The sequence below is a fragment of the Eschrichtius robustus genome, chromosome 7 (genome assembly GCF_028021215.1).
Source record: "Eschrichtius robustus isolate mEscRob2 chromosome 7, mEscRob2.pri, whole genome shotgun sequence".
Classification (NCBI taxonomy): Eukaryota; Metazoa; Chordata; class Mammalia; order Artiodactyla; family Eschrichtiidae; genus Eschrichtius; species Eschrichtius robustus.
In genome coordinates, this window is record NC_090830.1 from 108622028 (window position 1) to 108648222 (window position 26195).

At 47.0% G+C, this 26195-nt stretch overlaps 2 protein-coding genes across 4 annotated transcripts in view; one reads left to right on the forward strand and one right to left on the reverse strand.

Moving 5' to 3' along the window:
- Window positions 1–8858, reverse strand: part of MMS19 (MMS19 homolog, cytosolic iron-sulfur assembly component) — a 32758-nt gene extending 23900 nt beyond the window's left edge. For both annotated transcript variants that reach the window (XM_068548305.1, XM_068548304.1), the window contains exon 1: window positions 8717–8858. In XM_068548305.1, the coding sequence (XP_068404406.1) occupies window positions 8717–8828 (112 nt within the window). In that variant the 5' untranslated portion in view covers window positions 8829–8858. The remainder of the gene's footprint in view (window positions 1–8716) is intronic.
- Window positions 8859–9327: 469 nt separating this feature from the next.
- UBTD1 (ubiquitin domain containing 1) overlaps window positions 9328–26195 on the forward strand; it is a 51044-nt gene continuing 34176 nt past the window's right edge. Inside the window, exons 1-2 of one of the 2 annotated variants that reach the window (XM_068548308.1) lie at window positions 9328–9758; window positions 14562–14600. Coding sequence is in view for 1 of the 2 variants with exons in the window: in XM_068548307.1 (XP_068404408.1) it covers window positions 9689–9758 (70 nt within the window). In the remaining variant the exon portion in view is untranslated. The remainder of the gene's footprint in view (window positions 9759–14561; window positions 14601–26195) is intronic. The other variant, XM_068548307.1, reaches the window with a different exon arrangement.

Genomic DNA, 26195 nt, shown 5'->3' on the forward strand with positions numbered 1-26195 from the left:
GTGGTGGGATGAATTGGGAGACTGGGATTGACATATATACACTAATATGTATAAAATAGATAACTAATAAGAACCTGCTGTATAAACAATAAATAAATAAAATTCAAAAAAAAAAAAAAAGAAAGAAACAAGTTAAATAAGTTATAGTACATCCATAATGGAATTCTCTGTAACTACTTAGGAAAAAAATTGAAAAAAGACTAAGGAACCTATATATTTATACTGATAATGGGACAAGATTTAAAAGCAGAACATAAATAGAGTGTACATAAATAGTATATAGTATGTGCATAGCATTGTTTTTAAAGGGAGGGAGAATTATTTCTATTTGTATTTATTTCTATCTCTAGAAGATGAAAGGAATTAGTAACACTGGTTGTCTCTAGGGAGGGAGACGGTTAGCTGGGGGTTGAGAGGTAGACTTAAAAAAATGTTTCACACTTTGGAATAATTTTAGATTTAAAAAAAGGTTGTAAAGACAGTATAGAGTTCCTGTATACCCCTCACCCAGTTTCCCTGAATGTTACCATCTTACATAGTACATCTGTCGAAACTAATAGAGATCAGCATTTGTATATTACTTTTAATTAAACTCCAGACTTTATTCAGATTTTACCAGTTTTTCCACTAATGTAATTTTCCTGTTTCAGGATCCAATTAAGGACACCGCATTGCAACTAGCCATCATGAATCCTTAGTCTCCTCTAGTCTGTGAAAGTTTCTCAGTCTTCCTTGCTTTTCATGACCTTGGTATTTTAAAGAAGCACTGGGCTTCCCTGGTGGCGCAGCGGTTGAGAATCTGCCTGCCAATGCAGAGGACACGGGTTCGAGCCCTAGTCTGGGAAGATCCCACATGCCGTGGAGCAACTGGGCCCGTGAGCCACAACTACTGAGCCTGGGCGTCTGGAGCCTGTGCTCCGCAACAAGAGAGGCCGCGAGAGTGAGAGGCCCGCGCACCGCGATAAAGAGTGGCCCCCGCTTGCCAAAACTAGAGAAAGCCCTCGCACAGAAACGAAGACCCAACACAGCCAAAAATAAGTAAATAAATTAATTTTTTAAAAAAAATTAAGAAGTAGTTTATAGAATGTCCCTTGATACGGGTTTCTTTGATGTTTTCCTCATGTTTAGCCTGGGGTTATGGATTTGGAGAAAGAATAGCATAGAGGTGAAGTGCCTTTCTCATCACATCATATCATTGGTACAGTATATCAACATGACTTATCACTGGTGATTTTAATTTTGATCAGTTGGTTAAGGTAGTGTCAGCAGGTCTCTGCACTATACATACTGTTACTATTTTTTCTTTTCCCACACTCTTTCCTTTGGAAGGGAGTCACTAAGTCCAGTCCACAGTCAAGGGGAAAGGGGAGATTAAGCTTCATTTCCTAGAAGGAGAGTATTTATCTATCTATGTTATTTGGAGTTATTCTAAGGAAGATTCATCTCTTCTCTTTCCTTCATTTATTCAGCTGTTTACATCAGCATAAGCTCATGTATATTTATGTTATGCCTTGGGTTATAATCCAATACTAGGTTATTTTGTTGCTCAAATTTTCTATCTTTGGCCATGGGGAGCTTTTTTAGGTTGGCACCAGTGTCCCTTTGACATGCCCCATCCTTTTATTTTTTTAAGTGCTTTCTTACTTTCTGGCACTACAAAATACTACAGGCTCATCTTGTAATTTCCCTGCCCCAACCCGTGAATCAGCCTTTTCTCCAAGAAGCCCTGGTTCCTTTTATTGGAGAATGGTATTAAAAACCAAGATCTGGGTGAAACTGTGCTCATTGCTATTGGGGTGTCACTGCTTCTAGGCCCTCTTCAGCAGAGAGAGCTGGGAAATATATGTACGTATTCTAACCCATGTATACACACATATTATCATTATGTCTGTATCTACCCATATATATTAAACTAAACATAAGATCATATTAGTCTCTTCTCTAATCTAGTGCCACAGGGTTCATTCTAGCCTTTCCCCTTGCTTATTTGTAATTTATTTCTCTGACAGTGAGAAACCTGGTTCCCATTATCTATTATACCACTTATTATTCTTTTCAACACCAGTGTAGCTAATAAACTACTTTCAGAATTGTCAGCCTCTGTGAGAAACAAATTTATAAGCAGAGTACAGTACTTATGTACAGTTTTGTCTTTAGCCTTATAGTCTCCAGACAAAATATTGTTTTCCAAAGTCACTTAGATTAGCTTTTCCCCCCACCCCCTTTAGCAAGGATATATCATACACTAGTAATATAGTAAATTCATTTGTCACAGTCTCCATGCCATCTTGGGATGGAAGGGAGACTTCTCACTGTGGATCCTTTTGCACCTTTTGAATGTTGCACCATGTGAGTGTATTACTTATTTTTGAAAATGCAATTTTAACAGCACAATGGTAATTCACATAGATCTAACAGAATCATCTTCGGATACATTTTCAAAGGAGAAACAAAGAGCAAAAGGTTAGCGATCTTCCTCAGCGTTTGATTAACGTAGAGGAGTTTTAGATCAATAAGGTGTGGCAATCAGGGAATTACTTTCGCAGCCTGTTCTGGGTCCCCAACCCACCTACCTCTAAATGCAAGACCTAATTAGTCAGCTCTCGCCAACACCAGACTTTGGCTAGGTGAAAAACAGGCTTGAGAAAACTCCTAAACTTCCAGGCCCCCTGAAGTCTGTGGTCTCTGAACAATAGCTGTGAACTGAGCTGAGGAGCAATCTGGTACTAGAGTAAGAAGTCCAATCTGACTGAGGAAGGGAGTGCTCTAGTTGGGATTCATAGCTCGTGACTGGCACCAATTTAGACATCAGGCACTCTTAGCCTTACTCGTGCCAGGATGTGGAAGGCCCAGTGCTGCCCCTGCTCCTGAGAAAGAGCCAAGAGAAAAAATGCGCAAGCTGTGGGGTGGGGGAAGGGGCAGCAGCTAGACTAAAAGGACAAACCAAGGCACTGACAGTTGTTCTACACCCAATTCCTTAACGTCAGTACTGAAGAGAGACACCCATTTCTGGGTTACAAAGTTGCACCATTTGGGAGGGTGGAAAAGGGTACTTTTCTGGAACCTCCTGGACAGAACCCAGGAAATTCTGCTGAAAAACCCATCTAAAAAATAATTTCAGTAGCGGCCACAAGGGTGTTAGCACATAGGAAGCCATAGGGGACTGATAACTGTTACTGAACTGAACTGAACCATCCTTCTTCAGCAACACCATCAAAGTCCTCTGTGGATGCTGGGCTAGGGACTCTCTTTGGAAGTACCTCAAGTGCTGTTAAGACAAAGTACCTGACTATTAGGCCTCACTCAGTCACCTCTAATTTTCTCATTAAAAAAAAAAAATTGAGGTATAATTTACATACAGTGGAATGCACAGTGAACGTATAATTTGATTAGTTTTAACAAAAGTATACCCAGAGTAACCAACAGCCCAATCAAGATATAGAATATTTCTACCACCAGAGAAAGTTTCCCTCATACTCTCTACTAGTCAGTCTCACTCCTATAGGTTGCCTCAAATTTTATAAATGAAAAAGAGTTCTTCAGCATTCAGTATACATCATTATGAAACTGGCTGCTTTACAATTACAAAGAAACATCCATTTGCATGTGATTTCTTGAATCCCACTATATGGGTGAATTCTCCTGGCAAAGCCCTTTAGTCTTCATACTTTCACAAAGAATCCATCTTGAATTAATGCAGCACAAACATAAAAGTGAAGTACAAAAGTCATACAAAATTAGGAAAAAATGAAGAAATATTAAAGCTATTGCAACAGTAAATAAGAGTAAGGAAAATGGCAAATAAGGTGGCAAAGAACTAGAATCAGTATTTTGAAGATGTTTTCACAAAGGTGACTAAATCTAACATCTTATTCTAGTTCTGTTGAGCCTATCTTAGAAATGTCTTTCAAATTTTCGTCTTTTCCTTTTCATCCCTTATAACCAGACTATATAGGGACAGCTGTCAAAATAGCCTTCAACTTTTTAGTGTAATGAAAATGTTCTGTAATTTTTAGATAGTGGTGGTAGTTGTAGAACATTGTGAATATACTAAAAGCCACTTATTTGTACATTTAAATGGTTACAGTGGTGAATTTTATCTCAATTAAAAAAAAAAAAAGCCTTCTGATCCATCCCTAATCTATTGAAAATGCACAATTACTTCCCTGCTCACCAATCTCCCTTTGCCCCTCATTGCCTAAGACCTGACTCCTTGGCTTGATGTCATTCACGATTTAGCCCTCAATCCCCTCCAGCCTCACCTTTGATCATAACTCCTATCATTCAGTCGCATGAAATCTCAACATGTCAAGCTCTTCCATATCCTTAAGTCTGGAAACACATTCCCTTGGTTTGGAATGCCTCTTTCCTGCCCTTGTCAGTCTGAGGAACTTCAACTCCTCAAGACCCAGCTCAAATGGCAACTCTTCTGTGAAGCCTTCCTTGATTCCCAAAACAGAATTACTCCCTCTTACACGTTCCTGAATCATTCTTTAAAAAAACTGTCGGGCTTCCCTGGCGGCGCAGTGGTTAAGAATCTGCCTGCTAATGCAGGGGACATGGGTTCGAGCCCTGATCTGGGAAGATCCCACAGCCGGCGGAGCAACTAGGCCCGTGAGCCACAACTATTGAGCCTGCGCGTCTGGAGCCTGTGCTCCACAACAAGAGAGGCCGCAATATTGAGAGGCCCGCGCACCGCGATGAAGATTGGCCCCCGCTTGCCACAACTAGAGAAAGCCCTCGCACAGAAACGAAGACCCAACACAGCCAAAAATTAAAAAAACAAAAAAACAAAACCCAAATGTTCAAGTACAATTGGTGTCTTAAAAAAAATTGTCATGTACGTTTGGTTTCATTTATCCATTCAACATTTATTGAATACCTATTACAAATCAATTACTGTGTTAGGACTGGAGAGAGAAATATAGGCAGGGAGCTTTTAAGGAGCCCAGTCTGTTGGGGCAGAAAGACACTTAAAACAATCAAAGAACAACAAGTTCAGTGTTACCACAGTGACATAAACAGAGCCTGGGGTAACATAGGAAAGGAGTAAAATTCTTGGGTGTATGGGACCATCCATCACTAACTTTAAGTGATTAGTTCTCTTAACAATACAAGTTCTTCCAAATGAAAAATACCCGGAAGTACTGTTAATTATGCAATTGGACTCTAGGGATGAAAGAAGCTAATAAAAAGTTAATTTTCCTAGGAGTAGTCTCACTGGCATAAGAAAAATAAATGTAAGTTCCTTTCCCTATATAGGTTGGTCTAAGTTTTTCCAATGTGTCCAAGATTTGTTCTCTAAAAATGGACCTACTAGCACCTGCTAAATACCCACTCTTTCCTCAGCAGGGCACCAGTCCGTGTGGGGCACTGAGGAGTCGTCAAAGGAGTATTTATATGAGCACTGACACAGAATGCACAATCAGACCTCTGTCTGATGGAATTGCAGCCTCTTGAGAATCTGGAGTAGCAGCCAAGGGGGAAGGGGAGAGGGGGGAGGATGTGAAGGAACAGGAGAGAGAAAAATCCCAATCAGGGCTAAGTTCCAATCAAGCTCTCAAAATGCCCTTTCTGCTGAGAATGCCACAGACATTTCTCAGAACTATATTTTACTTTTCTTTAACAGTTTTCTGGTTTCAAGAATAGTGGTCTCCTCATGGAATTACAAATGTAGGAAAATACAATAAAGACTGAAATGAAGGCAAATCCAAATAACCAAGAGGAAGAAAATTTATATCCATCACCTATAAATCCAACATGTTCAAAATCAGCTCCCTTCCCAATTTTTGGACCTAGTACTTTTCTTTTGCTCATCTTCAGGCTCAAAAGCTTGAGGTCATCTTAGAGTCCTCCCTCTCCTCCAAGCCCTATAACTAATTAGCCCTCAAATTCCAGATTCTTCCTTCAGCATCTTTTATTCCATTCATTTATACCACCTACTTATGCTAGTCTCCAGGAGACTATGGTGGTAGAAACAAGCAGGTAGGATGTGGAGATTTGTACAGAAGTAGCTACTAAACAGTCTGAGAATAAGTATGAGTGGTTGAGAAATAAGTACCACAAAGATTCTGAACTGTGAGATGATGTCTGGCTGGAGTAATCAGGAGACACTTGGGGGCAGGCAGTGAGCACTCAAGCTGGGCCTTTAATCCCAGGCCTAACTTTAATTAGATGGAGCCAGTGGAGGGATCTGGGAAGCAAAGCACTCAAGGGAACAGCAAATCAACGTGGCTGCCTGGAACTAAAGATCCAGGAGGGGAGTGGTAGACATTGAATGCCTGGCTGAGTAGCCTTTAACTCTTAGGCTGCCAGGTCATTTCTCTTCCATCATTTGCACCTTTACATCTGACACCTACTGTCATCAGGAACCCAGGTGCAAAACAAAGTTGGTGGTAGCTGCCTTTGTGATCACAGGACGTTCCTTCTGCAGTTACAATTTGTAGGAGAGGCTGCTGCTATGAGTGGGTGAATAGAAAGCTGGTCCCTTCAGCACTAACAAAGCTTGACTTAGGCTGGAGGATTAGAAAGCACATCTTATTCTGGGGATGCTTCAAAACTCTGTCAGCCTTCAACAACCCTAACTAAGGCTGTGATCTAAGATTGAGAATACTGATTTAATCCTTCTCAAATTCACCTTCACTATATGACTCCCTTGCTCAAGGATCTACATTGATTCCAATTACCTACAATAGGTCGTTTAAATCCCTCTGTTTAGAATCCAAGCTTAGGCATCATCTAACCCCACCAAACCTTTTCAACCTTATCTGTTATTACCCCTCTGTTAGTTATCTGTTATTACCAACCTCCTTTCCTAATCAGGAGAGCTAAATTACAACAGGGCTAGTGTTACAGTCTTAGCTGAGCTAAATTTAAACTAGACAACAGTTTAGGCCACTTTTTTTTCAGGCATAAAAAATATAAATTCTACAAAAATATTTATAAGAACTTGGCAGTCTTTATTCATGCTGACTTCTCAAGTGTGTTCTGAATTTGAAGAACCCTAAATTACTGTGTTCATAATGTATAAATGTGAAAAAATAGTTACAAATAACACTTTTTATAGTAATGTTCTTTACCTTGATAGCGGGTAGGTGTAAGCATTTTTCAAAATCAGTGAATGTATGCTTAAGATTTGTACACTTCATTGAATACAAATTTTACACCAAAATAAACTATAAACAAACCCTAGTTAATGATATGCATACCAAAGCAGTTAGAGGGAAGTGTACTGCTATCTGCAATTTAAATGACGGATAGATACATGATAAAGCAAATTATATTAAAATGTTAATGGTAGAATCTAAGTGGTGGGTGTATGTGTGTTTTTCTTATGAAAAAATTACTTAGACTTTGCTGTATGTTTGAAAATTTTCATAATAAAACATTGGGGAAAATGACATTGATAATACATTGTAGTTGTTAATCATAAGCACTGACGACACACTATACTGCACAAAGCTGTTAAGAAGTTAACTTAGTGGAAAGGCTACATCAGGCATTTACTTGCTCCTTGATGCTTCCATGTCACCCTGCACATACCTCTTACAGCCCTTTTCATGGTGTACTATCCGTTTGCATGGCAGTCTCTCCCACTACATTATAAGTCCCTGGCAGGCACAGATCTAGCGTAATTTGTATTTATATCCGTATTACTTTGCATCATGTTTGAAGAATAATGTGTTCAATAATGGTGGAAGGATTGAATTAAATTGAAATCTTGCTAAGGATCAAAGTATTATACTTCTGGCAGATTCACATTATTCATTTCTCACATATTATAAAAGTGAATATGTTCAGTTTTCAAGGGAAATGTATCCTTTACTTCTCCCCAAACACGCAACATTTCCAAAAATAGAGACAAAAATCATCTGTACTGACAAGATTATTTTGTATTCTATTACTTAAACACAAGGTCTGAAGGCCTCCTAACATTCAATAACTTTTTAGATTTTTTTTTTTCTAAAAGAATGAAGTCTCAGAATTCCAAGGAAATCTGTAATTTGTTTTATTCAAATCTTAGATAAGCTGTCAGAACTAAGAGATCCCTAAGCTGATCAAAAGCAGGAAAGTGGAGTTCTGGGGAAAAGATAAAAACAAACTCCACGTTAAAAAGGCACAAAGCAAATTAATCAAGAACTTTACCAAGAAACGGAGGGAAAGCCTTAAGGAAGATACGCAGAACTTCTCAAACTCCCCCTAGACTGGTTTCTCTCCTCCTCTCTCCAACTACAGCCAGTCAGATATCCGGCCGCCCGGCCACTCCCAGCATGCCACGCGACTGGAGCTGATGCCGCTGAAGATGCTTCTTGTCACATCAACTTCCTACAAACAACGTGCTTTTGCGGCGTGAGCCCGTGATTCTGAACTGCAGGACCTGGGTCCGAGTCCCAGCTCCCCCACCGGCCTGATCTGAGAGTCTCTTGCCCTCGCTGGGCCTGTTTCCTCATCTGTGAAATGGTAATTAATCTCCTAACCCCGGCCGGCGCACAGAATGGCTATAAACCGAGACAAGGGGCGTAAGGGCGCTTTAAGGAAGACTGCAAGCGACTCGCAATTTGTTATGGCTCTTAAGCACGCGGTGCTCACAACCAGCCCCGGACCAATCTCTCAAAGTCACCGCTGTCCCTCACTCCCTTCCCGCCCGGCGCCTGTGCTGAGGCCGCTCCCTCCTGGAGGCCCCCAAGCGGAAGCCGTGCGGCGCCGTCGGCCGTACCTGCAGTCACTTGGTCAGCGGGGCCCTCCTGCTGACCCATGACGAAGTCTTGCACGAGGCCCCACAGGGCGCCCGTAGGCGCCACCGCCCCCAGAGCGGCGGCGGCGGCCATGACGCGAACTGGAGACCGTGGGAGGGAAAGTGGGAGGTGGCACGGGACGGGCCTCTCCGCGCACGCGCCTCCTGAGCCAATTGCCTGGCGAAAGCTGAGGGGGCGGGGCGCTCTTTGGATTACGTGCCTGCCGGCTCCAGGCCAGGCAGTTCCAGGGAGGGATGGGACGGTCCCTCCCCAAGGGGCGGGGCCTGGAGTCGGGGCGGTGGCTCAGGGAGGGAGGGCGGCTGCTGGGCACGCAGACGGGGGCCTTTGAGGGAGAATAATTCCCAGCCCAGCTCCCTGGGAGACTGGCGGTGGGGCGGGCAACCTGGCTGGGTGGGGTCGAGGGGCGGTACGCACCCTGGGGGAAACCAATGAGAAAACCAGGCCGGCCCAAGGGGGCGGTGTCGTCGGTCACATGCGCACCTGGGGGGGGCGTTGCCGCCCGCGCGGGCAACGAGAGCCGATGGCAGGGAGCGGGGCCGGGCTGGGGCGGGGTTAGGCAGGTGAGTGACAGGCTCCGGGGGGCCGGCCCCAGCTGGGAGCCCCGAGCGAACCGGGAGTAGCTGCGGCGGTGCCCGCCCCCTCTCTCCGCCCCTCCAGCGGAGCTGGTCTCCGGCCGGGCACCGTCGCGGGCCCCCCTGGCCCGGCCACCTGGGACTGTGCTGGGTAGTCGGCCACCTCCCTCTCTCCCCTCGCCCGCAAAGTTTGTGGCGAAGCCGGTGCAGGGGTAGAGCACGCCCCCGGGGGAGATCGGGGAGCTCCGGATGCCGGGCGGCAGGAGCCGTTGACCCGGGACGCCGCCGTCCGGGGCAGGAGCGCGGAGCAGCCGACCACCACGCCGCCTCCGGTGCATGGGGCCCGGCTGAGGAGCCAGCATGGGCAACTGCGTGGGGAGACAGCGCCGGGAGAGGCCGACCGCCCCAGGACACCCCCGCAAGCGAGCAGGTAACGACAGGGAAGGGAGCAGGGTCGTCGGCGCCCCGCCAGTTGTCCTCCTTCTTGCCCGAGACTTGGGCTTCCCGAGCGACCTCCCACGGCTCCTGGAGCCTGGGTTTCCCCGATGGCTGCTCCGGAGCCAGACGGGGTCCCCCTGCCCAGCCCCGCGGGCCGGGGGAGCCGAGTTGGGGCAACCGCGAGCGCTGACCCGGCTGCGAGCCCAACTCGCTCCAACTGGGAAGCTACGGGTGGGGGTGGGGGTGGGGGTGGGGGTGGGGGCGGGGGCAGGAAATGTTTGCAGACCGCAGCTGGGCCGGCGGCGGGGAGGAGAGCCCCGGGCGGGGGCGCCGCTGGCCCGTCAGCGGTGCCGGGGTCGGACGCCCGCCCGTCGGGGCACGGCGCCGGCGGCCAGGCGTCCCCAGAACTCGGAGCGAGCGAAACGAGAACAGTCGCTCCTTCCAAAGACTGTGTCATTATCGGGCTGCAGATCGTGTCTGCCGGAATCCGACTTGCAAAAGCAGCGCAGGACTCTGGGAAAGAAATCTTTATTTTTCCCGCAGGGCTTTTTAGAGCCTCCCGGTCGTCTGAGAGTCTAGGAAAGGTGGGGTGCGGGGTGGGAATCGCACTCGGGTTGTTGGGATCCTTCCCAGCCTTGGGAATGGGATCTGCTCCCTGGTGATCCGCGAGGGCCGGCAGCTCCTTCTCACTTTCTGGGTACACTCTCCTATCCTGGCGCTTCGCCTGGGTGTAAGAGGTCTGGCGGTCGTTTCCCCGGGTCTTGTACTCACTTCACTTCCTTCTCTGAGGGTGTTGCGAGGGCCTTCTGAGAATGATAAAATCTTAGACTTTAGAGCTGAAAGAGACCTTCGAAACTTGTCTAGAGTCCAGATAGACCTACCTTCTCTTGTCTATGAAAAGCCCAGATCCAGAGAGGTTGAGCAGCTTGTCCCCAGCCACACAGCTAGTCAGTAGTACAGCTGGGGCTAGAATGCAGTCTCCTGTTCCACTCAGTTGCCACATATCCCTTTATGTAAGAGGAGCCACAGGCAGAGTTGTTAATGAAGTAGAAACTCTAGTTGGAGTTTCCTGTCTCCTTTGACACTGAAGGTTTGTGTTGCTTGAGTGCCGGAAACTGGGACGGAAGATGAGGGGAAACATGGGGGAAGCAGGGAAGGATGTCTGTGTGGTGGACAGGATGACTTGTGCAAGAAGCAACATGTGTTTATAGGGAGGACGACGTAAAATTTAGCATTAAGTCCTCTTGTCTGAGGGCAACCCTGGCCATTCTTCTGACTGAGGAAAGTTGATTCTCAAATCCAAAGGCTTTCTTCCTTTCATTCATTCACTTATTCAACAAATATTATTTATGTGCTCAGCCCACATAGTTGATTTGTAGCATTTTTTATTGTTGACAACCCTCTCCCATTTGAAGCTCCAACACTTCCCCCAACTTTTCCCTCCTTGGCATTGTTGTTTTCTTTGATCACTCCCGCCCGCCATCACCTCCTAGTGTGGGACGCCCATGGTCAGTTTGACATTCCATTTGTTTCTCTCATCATGCTCCCTCCCAGAGGAATCTTACTCAGCCCCCCAACTTGTCCACTGGGAAGGCCCCTACGCTGTATCTTCAACTATTGCCTCTCCAACCCCAGACTCATATAAATGCCCACTGGACACAGATGTAGTTAACCTCAGGTTCAACAGTTCTGAAACCAGCTCTGCATCTCTCCCCCTCAACTAGCTTCCTTTTACTCTTCCATTCTTCCAGCTGCCTAAATTTATACTTTGAAGAATTCTCTCTGCTGTCTTTGTCTCCATGTCCTGGAGGAGTCATTCACTGGGCCCTGCTGGTTCTTCCTTCAGCAGGTCTTACAAACCTGCCCCTTGTCACCTCAAGGCCAACTCATCTCCCAGACTGAAGTTAGTTCCCCACCAAAGGCAAGTACCTCTTCAGTTATTCATCCAGTGCCTGCACATGGTAGTGTCCCAGAAGGCATTTGTTAAATTAACCTGTTCTGAACCCTGTAAGTTCTATGTTCAGAAATCTTTCTGCCCCTCCCACTCCTACAAGAACTTTTACTTTCAAGGTTGTTCAAGTCTGGTCCAGTCCTACCTTTTAAGGCGTGATTTCTTTCTCTTCTTTGATATTAATGTCACCTGTGTTTGCTCATGCCCTTTCCCCCTTCTTATCAAGAGCCTTTCTTCTCTTCAAGGTCCACCTCAAATCCCTTATCTTTCTGGAAGCACCTTGCCTGACAAGTACCCCCCAACCCCCCAGCAAACATGATTGCTCTTTCTGAGAACTCCTGCAGTCCCATTATACCACTTACTTAACAATTATCTACTCCATATTATTAATCATTTCTTTGATGTTACAGTCATATCAGCAACTGCATTGTAAGCCTTGAAGACCTTGTGTGTGTGTCTGTCTCTCTGTCTCACTCACTCATATAGTCATACACACACACACACACACTAGGCGCTTAGCACAATGACTTGTACAGAGGAAGCACTCAATATTTGTTGATTTTAAAAGGCTTACACGGGAATTCCCTGGCAGTCCAGTGATTAGGACTTGGCTCTTTCGCTACCGTGGCCTGGGTTCAGTCCCTGGTTGGGGAACTAAGATTCCACAAGCCATGTGGCGCAGCCAAAAAATAAATAAATAAATTTAAAAATAAATTAAATAAATAAATAAAATTTTCACCTAAATGTTTTACTGAGGTATATATCTGCATTTAAAAAAAATCTGCTAGTGTATCTCTATTTCACTTCTGTGGGTCCTACTATGAATAGCTTTATTCATACAGTCCAAAGCCAAGGGGAACTCTGGAGGATGACAAGTTTGGTATAAGGGACGGACTCTTTCTTTTTTTTTTTTTTTACCTTTTAAGTTATTTATTTATTTATTTATTTATTTATTTATTTTTGGCTGCGTTGGGTCTTCATGGCTGCACGCGGGCTTTCTCTGGTTGCAGCGAGCGGGGGCTGCTCTTCATTGCAGTGCACAGGCTTCCCATTGCGGTGGCTTCTCTTGTTGCAGAGCACAGGCTCTAGGCACACGGGCTTCAGTAGTTGCAGCACGCAGGCTCAGTAGTTGTGTCTCACGGGCTCTAGAGCACAGGCTTAGTAGTTGTGGCGCTCGGGCTTAGTTGCTCCACAGCATGTGGGATCTTCCTGGACCAGGACTCGAACCCATGTCCCCTGCATTGGCAGGCGGATTCTTAACCACTGCGCCACCAGCGAAGCCCGGGACGGACTCTTTCTTAACTTCACAGCGTGCACCTGGCATTCCTGTGACATCTGCAATTTACCCTTTGACAAGGACATAGTTTCATGTTGTAAGACTAATGCCTAAAACTCCCCCTGCCTCCCACCATAACTCTTATCTATCCTTCGTAACTCTTATCTTTCCTTCGCCACCGCCATAGTGGGAAGAAACCCTCAACAGAGAGCTAAAACCTGACTTCTAGGTCTAGGCCTGCAGCTGGGTAACCCTGGGCAAGTCATTAACCCTCTCTGGGTCACACTTGCAATATCTCAGAAAAGGAGGGGGCTGTACCAGATCATTAGAGCTGTTTTTATCATCTTCACAAAGGCAGCTGTTCTACCCTGGAAAGTTAATGAGCTGAAATCTTATGCATTCTTATGTCACTCTTTGGCCTTAGTTCTGTCTTCCTACTCACTTGATGGGTGAAGCAGAGACACAAGGCCTACCGGTCAGGGAGTCTTCCAAGAGCTAGAAGGATTAGGCGGTACTCTCATCTCATCAAGATTTGTGGTTGTCACTCTTTTTTTTTTAACCTATTACTCTTAATACATTCTCAGTAGGTCTGAGTTCTCCCCTTCAGGTGCTGGGTGGTCTTTGCATGCTCCAGAGAATACGTGGGGAATTACTCCTTTGGGGGGCTCCCACCAACCCATGCATATACCCTGGATAGATCTGATATCTCTGCCCATGAAGTGGGTGAGGCAGCCCCTCCCCTGCCCATCCCAGGGAGAAATAGAGGTGGTAGAACAGGCAGGTGTCTTGCCCAGTTCCACCCTTTGAGAATGTGGCAGGGCTGAAACCCAGCTGTGATGTGCCAAGCATATCCACTTACGTTCTGGAATCTCAAGCTCGGGGTGGACAGACCCAGGGCCCTGCTTTGGGCTGGCTGGGCTTGGCCCTGTGGTTGCAAGAGAGCCTACTTCTCATTGTGTGGGCTGCTGTGGCTATTCTTGAGGGAGTAATTGGGCAACTTCTCCATTTGCTCAGTAAATATTTACTGAGCGCCAGGCACGTTGCTGGCTGTGAACAGACAGGGTCCTTAGCCACATGGAGCTTATAGTTTTGCGGGGGGCACAGACAGTAAACATACAAAGTGTGTGTGATCATACATAGAAATCTTGTATGATAATACATACAATTTTGTATTATTATATATGCTGGTGACTCCCACATGTATAATTTCAGCCCAGTTTCTCCAACTCCAGCCTTGTATATTTTGCTGCCTGCTCAACACACCTGATGTCTAAAAGGCTTCTCAGTTTAACATTTCCAAAACAGAATGAAGGCCCACCCCACCCCCTGTCCTCTCAAAGTCAGCTAATGGTGATTTCATCCTTCCAGTTGCTCAGGCCCCCAAAACTCTAATATCATCCCTGACTCCTCCCTTTCAATCCCACCTCCGCTTAATCAATAGATCCTGTTGTCTTTGCCTTAAATGTATCCAGAACCTGACTCTCACCATCTTCACCACTTTCACCCTGGTTTAAGCTACTATCGGCCTTTTAACTGACCTTCCTGCTTCCTCCCTTGTCTCCCGACAGACTATTTTCATCACAGCAGCCAGAGAGATGCTGTAAACTGTAAGTCAGACTTTGTTACTCCTTTGCTCCCCGTCTCATTCAGAGTCTTTGTGTTGGCCTACAAGACGCGATAGGATTTTCACCACCTTGCCTTTCCTCAGCCATCTGTTGTTCTTCATCCCCTGTTCCACCCCCTGAAATCTGAATGGGTCCCTCTCTCTCCTCCTCCAAGGCTCCTCCCTTCTTGTCAGTCAAGGCCTCCCAGGCCATCCTTTTTAAAACTGATCCTCTTCCTTCCACTACCTGCTCTCAGCATTATCTACCACCTTTTCCCTATTTTATTTTTCTCCCTGGCACTCACCACCACCTGACATTGGCTATCTCCCCTACTACGTGTGACCTGAGATTTTTATTTGTTCGTTCCATGGCACCTAGAGCAGCACCTGGCATGTAGTAAATGCATAATAAATATTTGTGGATGAAGCTAGTGTGTAGAACAGAGTGGGTAAAGTCTGTAGAAGAGCAGGAATGAGCAGCCCTGATTGCTGTCTCGTCTTAGGTGGGTGGATGTATCCTAATGGACGGATTTAACTGCAACCTCAAAGTGGTGTTCTGTTCCTGGGACTGGCTTCTCTCTCGCCCCAGGCCTGGGTAAGGTCTCAAATACCTGGGATGTAATTTCCCGTGGTTTGGGAGCCTCTTGCTAGGAGATGCTGGGGCTGAAGCAGGAGGACAGAGTGAAGCCCCTTACTAGGGTCCCAACCAAGCAGTTAGCACTTTCTTGTTATTTTACGTGTGCAACTATGTAAGAGTGGACCCTTCTCCCAGGCACACATGGTATTTGTGGTCATTAACTCAAGAGGTGGGTGTGGGGTGGTTTGATAGAGTGTGAGGCAGGAAGGCGGGTGATGTGGATTCCAGGCCTCTCTACCCATCGAATTGACTTGCTGGGGAATTTTTAGAATCATAGAATTTTAGAGCTGAAAAGGAACTTAAAGATTTCTTTAACCTCTTTTTCTTTTCCAGCTATTAAAAAGAGAATAAAGGTATGTCTACTCCCTGCCAAGTTCACAGAAATATGGTGCAACCTATATAAAAACTGCATAAGCTCCTTTAAGTTTTGAGTATGCTAAGGTCAAGAAATTGTGGTCAAGGTTGAGCGTATTCAAAAGGGAGGGGGTGTGGTCTCTTTGCCACTTTCTTGAATGGTGATCTTGGGCAAGTCATTTGTTTGCTCAGTTAATCATCTCTTAAAAAAAAAAAAAAAGATGATATTTCCAGTGTACTTCAGAGAGATGTTGTAGGGATAAAATAAACTAACATTGTTTTTAAAATTACTTTCATGGCTTAATGGTCTGCTCAAATATGAGGTCCCAATCCAGAGTGTCATCTGCCATTGATGGGGAATAAGGCCTTGGTTCTCTGCTCCTTCCTAGTTGTGTGTGCAACTTTGGACAGACCTCTTGATCTCTTTGAGCCTCAGTTTCCCCATTTGTACAATGGGATGACTGCTGCCCTGCTCACCTCCCAGAGAGATTGTAAGAATCAAGTGCGATCCTGGATGAAAAGAGACTTTGTGAACTTATGAAGTTCCCATTATTCAAAGGTAGAGGATTTTTACACACAAAAACCATAGCCAGTGATTTTCCCCAGATCATTGAAGCTTACTCTTTTTTAAAGAGCAAAACTATAAAAGAAATGTTTAAAAACTATTTTTGGATGGGAATCTTTCTGAAACGGATGATATGCTTCCCAGCAAAGTATACTGAGCATGAATAACCTCCTCTTTGCAACTTGGGGGGTGTTGAGTTTGGACCTGTATGTACAAAGCCCTGCTTGGCGGAGATGGGGACCACAAAAGCCTCTTTCTCTCAAAAGCCTTTATTTCTGAAAGAAGGTGGGGGTGAACTGGTGGCAGGTGGCAGGTAAATTGCTGAGGAAGAGCCCATAACACAGTGGCCTGCCTCGAGGTCCCAAGCAGTATTGGTATGGGTAGGCTCTTGAACCCTGTTCTGGGCTCTGAATGAGAATAGCGGGTCCTGCCTGATCAGTTACTGTACTCACGACAGTGTGAGGCCCCCAGGCTTTTCAGAATGTAGGGCATTGGGTCCCAAACTAAATGGTTCCCAGCTGCTGTGCTTCTGGGGTTCACGTTTCCACCTATAAATGTTGCTCTGTCTTCTCCCTGGTAGTCAGTGTCACTTTTTTTTTCCTCATTAAAAAACTTGTGGTTAAATATACACAAGATAAAATATACCATTTTAACAACTTTAAAGTGTACAGTTCTGTAGCATTAAGTATATTCACATTGTTGTGCAGCCATCACCACCATTCATCTTCACAACTTTTTCATCTTTCCAGCTAAAAATCTGTACCTATTAAACACAGACTCCCCATTCTCCCCTTCCCCAGCCCCTGGCAACCACCATTCTACTTTCTGTCTCTATGAATTTGACTACTCTGAGTACCACATAGAAGTGGAATCAGGCAATATTAGTCGTTTTGTGTCAGGTTTATTTCACTTAGCATAATATCTTCAAGGTTCATCCACGTTGTACATGTGTCACTTGCCTTGCTTTTTAGGGGTGAATTCTATTGTATGTCTATACCACGTTTTGCTTATCCATTCGTCTGTTGATGGACACTTGGGTTGCTTCCACCTTTTGGTTTTTGTGAATAATGCTCCTGTGAACATGGGTGTACAAATATCTGTTCGAGTCCCTGCTTTCAGTTCTTTTATGTGTATGTCTAGAAGTGGGATTGCTGGATGATATGTTAATTCTGTGTTTAATTTTTTGAGGAACCGCCGTACTGTTTTCCTCAGCGGCTGCACCATTTTACATTCCCACCAACAATGCACAAGGGTTCCCATTTCTCCACATCCTAACCAATATTTGTTATTTTCTGTCTTCTTGATAATAGCCATCCCAGTGGGTGTGCAGTGGCATCTCATCATAGTGGTCACTTCTTGAGATCCTGACTACCAGGCTCAAATAGCAGCCCCTCCAGTTTCCTGGGGGAACATATGGCTGAGATTGTTAGACTTGTACCTGGAGAGAGAGTAGATGGGCTCAAAGTGAAGCCCGAGGGGCCCTCCAGAGAGGGAAGTACAGGAGTTTGGGCAGGTAGATTCTGTGACATCTTTTCTGGTCAGTCAGAATCTGGCTTGCTTCTGGGTTTCTAATAATGTGGTCGATGGCTGGGATGGATGGACAGTGGCTTCCAGTTAAGCAAAGCAGTTCTTTGTTGTTACAATTCATGTGGCTCCCAAAGAACGTTAATGCTGTCTTACTCATATTGAGCGCTCCCTTTTGCACGAGAGATGCAGGACTATGGTTCAGGTGGGAGCACTTGGGATGGGTAAAAGGCAGGGAGTATTATAACGACATGGCATCCTGGTGAGCTTGTCCGCTGCTCCAGGCCATGTGCTTCTCTCTAAGCTGTTGGGGACAAGATCTCCCTGCTTTCTGAGCCCACAGGGAAGGGGGACCAAGCTTAGTGTGCCCTCACACCTCTGACCAGCCCCAGGCCCTCAACTTGTGTCCCTTATTGCCCTCGGAAAGGGGAACCTGTCAGGAAAAGGGCTGGCGCACCTTCTGCAGGGTATGGGGTGGGGAGGAGTAGGGGGACGGGAATGGCTCCTCATTTGTACCTGTCTCCTCTAGGAGGCTGGCACCAGAGCCCAAACCTAGGCAGCCAGCCAGTTACCAGGCAGCCTGGATCTTAGAGGCGAGCCTGTGGACTTGGAATTTTGTTGTTTTTAAGGGCTTGTAGGGATGCAATTAGCAACAGCTCACCTTTGCTGGGTGTGTACCATGTGCCAGGAGCCTCCTGTGCAGTCTCTTGGTTAATCTTCACATACATCCTATGGGTGGATACTATTATCACCTTTTCACAGAGGAAGAAATTGAGCCTTAGAAAGGTAATGTCTCCTCTCTAAGGCCATGCAGCTTGTAAACAGCAGGGCCTGATCTCAGAGCCTGAGCTTTTGGCCCCTGTATAGTTTACCTTCCCAGGAATGGGAGGAAGAGAGCACAGGGTTTTTTTGTTTTGTTTAAACGAGAGTTTATTATTGAGTACCTTCAGGCACCCTGCTCACCTTGTTCAGTCAATCATCTCTTTTGATTCTCCTCATTTTGCCTTATGGGAACATTCCTACCCAATTTACATAGGGGAAAGTAAATTGATTTCTGGTGGTCACAGGCTGAGCAGAGGCAGATCTGGGACTCACTTTAATACTTCGACTCGAATTTCAGCGCTCTGAGCTCATTCCATTGTGCTGCCTCCCCCCATCCCCATGAGAAGAATCGGGAGGTGGCTGTGAAGTCTGCAAAGCTGCAAGGACTGGAGTCACTCCGCTCCCTTCCCTGTGCTGTCTCCTCCTCCTCTCATTTCCTCGCCCCCAGACTATATCTCGGGGTCCCATGAGTCCATCATTATGCATCTAGTACTTGGCACTTTGGCACATAGTAGGTGCTCAGTAAATGTGCATTGCATGTTTGAGGGCTGAGTGTGGTGGAAGCACTAGAATCTCAGCCAAATTGTTCCTGAAGAGGAACACCAGCAGAATGCAAACAGCGTTGTTTCCTCCCTCTTCTCCCGGAAGGAACCTCCACTTCCCAATGCCCAGATGCCAGGGACTTGAAGAAAAGAGTGCCTTGGCTCTGCAGACTTTGAATTATCCCCAAATTCCCAAGGGAAAAAAGGCAACAGAGTCACATTAGCAAAGTGCTTGCAGGATCAGGTGTCATTCTTTGTAATTAATAAGACTAACGATCCCTTGCTATGTTCATTTTGCCATTTTCAAAGTGCTTTCTCAAATATTATGTATCATTTGATCCCCACAACCATCCTGTTAGGTGATCAGGGCAAGAATCATTTTTCCTGTTTTACCGATGAGGATACTGAGACTTAGGATGTTAAGAGCTGCCCAAGGTTGTTGACAAGTAAGTTAGGCAGAAACCATGGGAGGCAATGGCTCCTCTGCTTTCTCATTGTGGTGAGAAAGCCTCAGGTCAGAGCCTCAGTTTCTGCATCTGTGAAATAGGGACAAGAGTAGACCACTTCAGGTACTCAGGGATTAAATGTGATGATTTGTGTGAAGTGATCAGTGCAGTGCTCACACACGGCAGATGCTTAACAAATGATGGCAGTGGGCCATTAATGACAATAACCTAGGCTAAGTTCGTTGTTTCTTTGGGGACTTGTATTCTACTGACTCTTGTTCAGCTCAGAGTATTGGGAAGAGCAGAGTGTAGCCTCCCTTACCTTGACCTGGAAAGTCCGACTCTGGCCACCCTCTGGCCCTTCCCCTGCACTCAGAGTGTATAGCAAGGGCTGACCCTGAATTTCTTTTGATTTGCAAAATCTGAGGTCTTTCAAAGAGGAGCTTTATAAGGTAGAGTTTTTCTTTTGGTAACAGGTAATTATGACAATTATGACAAATATTTTATTCACTTAGTATCCATTTGCATTTTTTTATCCTTGCTCCTCCAGCTCATTAGCTGTGTAATCTGGGCAAGTTGTTTTGGATTTGGGGGCCTCACCTTCCTCACCTGTAAAATGGAGAGAACAGTATCTACTCATAGGGTTGTCTTGAGGATGAACTGAGTCAAAGCACGTAAATCCTTAGATTGGTGCCTGGGGCATATTAAAATATTCAGTAAATAGTAGTTATTTTTTTTCATTATTATCAGCATGCTTGGCACTGTATTTAAGCCAGCTGTCCCCAGCCTTCTTCTTCCCCCCAAGTTGAGATATATGGCCAGTGAAGTTCATATACAAGACCTAGATTCTGCTCTGTACCCTGGCTATTTACCATTCTTGTAACTCCACTCATTCAGGAAAGCAAACGGGAAGCAAGTTGCACAAGAGTGATATTATTGCAGAGATAGCCTTGAATCTAGCTTCATTTTTTAAAAAATGTGAGTCATTCACAAAAACTTGAGAACTTCAACTCTTGTTAGTTACAGATCTCTTGCAATGTCCCGCATATTCTTGCCGATTCCAGCAACAACTAGTAGCTACTTTTCTGGGCTCTCTTGGAACAGATGCAAACACTTCTTGCCTGGTAGGTCAGGGCTTGGCAGTGCCCTCAGTGTGCTCATCTTCAGCTTGGCAGAACGTGTCTGGGTCTGCTGGGGCTTCCTTCCTGGAACCTGGCACCTCCTCCATGAACTTCCAAGAAAGCAGTGATAAACATCCACAGCAGGGCCAGTTTTCCACACTTGATACACAACCCCCTGCAACTGGATTCAAAAACAGTTGTTTTATAGTTATTATATACTGCTGTTCATTGAGTACCAACTGTGTGGCAGGCCCTGCAGTAGGTACTTCATACTCATCTCCTCTAATCCTCCTGTTAATTCACTGCAAATGATGTTGTCTTCATATTAGGGGAGAGGCTCCGTGATACTAACTATTGCGCCCAGGGTCACATGGTGAGAAATGGAAGATTTCGGATCCCAGATTACTGTTTTCAATTCTCAGCCCTGCATTCCTTCCATGAAACACCTGCCTCACTGTCAGTTTCAACTGAGGGCTCACCGGGCCCTAAACAGGTATAGCTGGTTTACTGACGTCATTGCCACCCATGACTATCAAATAGTCTGCTTCTGCCAGTTCTTGCACTATGTATCCCGAGTATGTTAGAAAGTGCACTTTGCGACAGCCTTCATGGGTTTGTCCCTCCTTCCACCTCTCCCCACATACCCCTACTGCAGTGTCTGCTAAACAGACCACACTGTCCTCTGTAACATGGGATATCACACGTGGCATTGATTTTTTTCACTTATGCAATGCGCTCTGTTCCCCCAAAATAGACTGTCATGTGGCCGGAGCATTTCCTTTCACGAACCCTCACAGCAGCTCCAGGAATCATCACCCCTGAATCAGTCCCGTTTACGTGGTGATTACCACGTGCATTAGGCACCCTGCTACGTGTTTGACATCACTGTCTTCAGTGTTCACGTCAGCCCCAGGAGGTAGGCATAATTACCTCCACTTTACAGATGAGGAAGCTGAGGCTCAGGGAGGTTAAGACCCTTGTCCACGAAAGTGGGGGAACTGCTGTTTGAATCCTAGTAGTTGTACCCCAGGGGCCTGTATCTTAACCGCTATGGGAAACTGCCTCTAAATATTCACCGTAACTGCCTTGTCCCGGCCATGGTGTTAGCACAGGGCGCAGCGTGAAGAGTCAGTTCCTTTCCTCAAGGAGCTCACGGTGTGGTGGGCTGAATAATACTGAGCTTCTGTGATCTGTTTTTATTTATTCCAAACCCATTTCCATGTGGGCACACCCAGGTGTGCAGATTCATGACATACAGCTCCAAGGTTGCAGGGTGAGCTGAGGGGACAGTCCCCGGCGAGCTGGCAGTGCTCTGTACGGCTGTGTTTATGCCCCAGGTTTACTTCTCCGTTTGCTATTTGCCCTTCTTCCCTCTGGGCTCTCACATCAAGTTCATGGAACCCAGAGGTCATCTGGGTCTGGCCCAGTGTGATATTCCTGTTTGTGGCCCAATGCAGGGCTGGCTGGCGAGGACAAGGGAGGCCTTATTTGACTGGAAACTTGCTGCTATTATGGCTTTTTATAAGGCCCCAAATTATTTTTTGAAACATGCTGTATGCGCTGTTATTTGGTCCCGCTCCCTGAGGAGCAGAATGGGCTAGTCTTTGGAGTCCATAGGCAGAAGGAAAGCTACACTGGACCCTTTAATCTGTAGCTGACCCCTCCTACCTGAAGCTGAGCCTAGCTCTGCCCTGCTTTGACATATGTCCCATGGAAGATCCAGGGCCTGGATGTCTGGTCCATTCTTGGCCATTAAGCACGTTTTCCTGCAGCCCCGGACAGAGATGCTCAGTCTGCTACTGTTGACAGCACCACTCCTTGGGCATTCATCTATGCCAGGGGCCTAGGCCCAGGGGAAATACCTAAGGAGAGACTTCAGCCTATGGTCCCTGTTCTGCATGTGTCTGGCTCACCACCCGATGCTGGTTTGGGTATGGATTGATGGGGACCCCTTTTGTAGGCTGGGCCTGGGGCCTCAGTTTTTAGAGGTGAAATGATCCAAAAGCTGTGGGGCTGCTCAGAATCCACCCTTACCTTTTAGAAGAGAATTGGCATTAATAAGGAATTCGGCTGGAGGAACTGGTTCAGAAAGGTCAAGCCCCTGGTCTGTGGTCTGTCCTGTGCAGTCAGAAGTGGAGCTGGTACCTGACCCAGGGAATCTGACTCCATTTCCTGTGTCTTTTCTATACATCCTGCCTCATTCCTGTGTACGCATATTATACATGTATGTCTCATCATCCATGATGGCTTACAGTCTATCTGGGGGAAGGAGCAAAGACAAATAGAGGTGTGATACAGTTTCAAGCAAGATAATGTGTAGACAAGTGCTGAATCATGCGGTGTAGACAGGTAGAGACAAAGGCAACGTGTAGACACTTGAGAAAGAATTGAGGTTGGATAGGGCAGATATTAAGGGTAAGTGAGGAGAGTTTACAGAAGGGTTAGTGATTTGAGTAAGGGGTGCAGGTTGGAGAGAAGCAAGTAATACGATTTTCTTTATTGTAAAAGCAGTCTGTGTTTATGTAAAAAATGTGAGCAATACCAGAAAGCCCAAAGAAGAAAGTCTCCTTCATATTCCCACCACCCAGAGAGAGTCTCCATTCCCGTTTGGTGTTTGTTCTTCTAGCCTTTCTTTTTTTTTTATTTTTTAGGCAGTAGAATCAAATTGGCTGTGTACACCAAGGTTAAGGGAAGGTCTCGAATAGCAAATGGGGAGCGTAGGTCAGAGCGAGCCTCTGCTGGTTCCTTACACATGGAGTGCAATGAATGAAGTGCTTCAGGAAGAGGCACCCAACATCCGTGAGCAGATGGGACCAGAGCCTGTGAGGAAGCAGGGGCTCCTCCACCCAGAGCTGGGACTCAGATTTCATCGCCCACTGCAGAAGAGTCTCAGGTTTACTCCTCACTGCTGCTGCCCAGGGGGTCAAGGGAAAGAATTTGTCCTGAGTCGTCTCAAAAGCTCGCTCCCCCCGACACACCCCCATCCCACGGACTCCTCTCTTTCTTACTTACCATCCGGTTTCTCCAGCAGAGTTCTCCTCCCCTGGAGTTGGGGCCACACAGCCGATTTTGCCACACCACAGAGCTGTGCTGCTGCCTGAGGTCATTGCAGGGGAGAAACTATATATAGCGGAGGACTAGCATCAGGACATCTCCATGTTGTTCGGACCATTTAGCATTGCCCTTCAGCCGATGCAGACAGGGTCACCTGGGACTCAGCGCCCGTCAGGTGGGCTCTTCGTTGTATCTTCAGCGCTCTCTCTGTGTTCCCCAGCCGGTGCTCACCCACACAGGACCCGGGTTCTGACCCCTCCCAGTTCCAAGAGAGCCTTTAAAGGAGCTGCCTAGGGAAAGGGGCAGCAGGGAGAGTTCAGAGCCCAGAGTTCTCTTCCAGCTCAGCCACTTGGCACCTGTGTGGCCTTATGCCTATGAATCTCTGGCTCCTCATCTGAATGATAAAGGAGTTGGTCTGGAACAGGAGTTTTGTACTATTGTTTTAAGCCACTGGAACCCTTTCAGATGCAAGCTCACAAGGTAGCCTGATATATACAACCAAATGGGCGCGCCACTGGTCGAGGCTGGGGAGACTGGAGCCCCAAGAGGTTCCATTGAAGTCTCAGGGTCCCACAGAGTGCACAATTTGAAAACCACTAGGTGAGACAACCTCTGAGGTTTCTTCTTCTAGCCTTAGGATTCATGGTCTGGCCTTGCGATGGCCTCTGGCATAAATGACCCATCAATAGGGGTGGAAACTTTGTGATCTCTTGGAGACTTTGATGGTCATCTTGGGGGAGGGGAGAATGGTACAGGGACAGAAATCTCGGGGCAGAGGTTTCTGTAGTGGGGGCAGCCCAGGGGAGCACAGTTTGCAGATCCAGTTGGACATGCTGGCCCGCACTGCCATGGGCTGTTTTTCTCTGGCCTGCTCCCGCTTGCCTTTCCTTTGAGTGCTGGTTTGTCCCAAAGATGAGATGAAAATGAGGATATAATGCACTTCAGGCAAGGAAAGTGCATTTAACTTAAGTTGCCTGGGGCTGAGTTACATACTTGATATGTGGAGTATTTGTAGAGCATGGTGGTACCTTTGGCAGAAATCAGAAAGCCAGGATCTGGGGCCAGTTTTCTTCATTCAGCAAGTTTGTTTGTCAGGCACCTGCTTTGTATTCCTGGAGAAGCATAAGGGAGATCCCAGCTTTGTTAGGACCCCTTGATTTCGAGTTAACAGAAACCAGCTGAATCTAGCTTAAGCACAAAAGGTGATTAATTACAGGGTTTCAGGGGGTGCGCAGGACCCCATGGCAAGATTGCTGCCTGGCCTTAAGCAGGGATTGGAAAAACCTTGTTAGATTCTCCCTCTTTCCCTCAACTCGGCTTCTCCTCGGGCTTCCTCCTGTCTCTGCAGCCGGGCTTCCTCCTCCTTCAGCCCACACGGCCCAAGTGTTCCTGCTGCAGCTCCAGCCACACTCAGGGGGGCTTAGCTCTCCCAGCCCAAAGTCCAGACTCCCAGAGCAGTGTGTCCAATTGGCCCAGCTTGGTCCACTCAGCTCCAGCCAGGGGATGGGGTCACATGCAGCAAAACCTGTCTCGTGGGGGCCACTTCTGACCCCGTGCGGATGGGGGGCAGCTCCAGAAGAGGGGCACTTGTGAGCCGCACAGACAGCTCCAAAGCTGTCTGCTCCTCCAGCCCTCAGTGAGGAGCTCCAGTCCCAGGGCAGGAGCAGGTGTAAGAGGAGCGCTTACTAGGCACACAGGGAGACAAGAAAAGAACTGAGCCTTGGCAGAGCCTGCTTGTTGCCGAGTACACGGCCCCTCCAATTGGGGCTGTCAGATGGAGGCGACGGGGCTCCCCGGGCTGGTGTTGGCAGTGTTCCCCACAGAGCAGGGGCCCCTCCGCGTTAGCTCAGGGGGAAAGGGTTTGTTGGCAGGATTACAGCGAGGCAGCCGGCCTCATGGGAGCTGGGCCTGAAGAGCAGTCAGGAATGGAGGCGGCTCTGTCTTTTGGGGGCTTTTGGCCTCTCTGCTTGTGTCTGAGCGTCTGCTCCTGGCTTCCCCCTCTGTAGACTCAGCCTTCTCTTCTTACTCATCGGCTGTTCCGTGACTGAGCACACCAGTGCCAAGTTCTGGCAGCGAGTAGATTGGCTACTCTGTGGCCAGGGACCACCCAGGTACAGGCAGCAGGTGGGCGCCTGATCCTGCAGGATGCTGGGCTTCCCCTTTCAGGACTCTGGGCAGGGCAGGTGTTAAGAAATGGTCTCCTCATTCCTCCTGCAGTCAGGGGGAATGCTTGTGGACAGAGGAGAGGGGAGCCTTGAAGATGGAAGAGAGGAGGGGGCTCAGGAAGGGGGACCAGCCTGAACTGAAGCAAGGGTGCAGGGAGGAGCTGGGGGGCCGGTGCGTGCTTCGGGGAAGGGACAGTAAGAGGCAAGGCCTGAAAGGCACCTTGAGAGCTGAGCTGTGGGCCAGGGGTGTGGAGGCGATGGGGAGCCACTGGGAACGTGTGGCCAGGGCGCTGCCGGGGACTTGAAAGGGTACCCTGGACTCAGAGGCTGAGAAGGATGGCTAGGGAAGGGATGGAGCAGGGCTGAAGA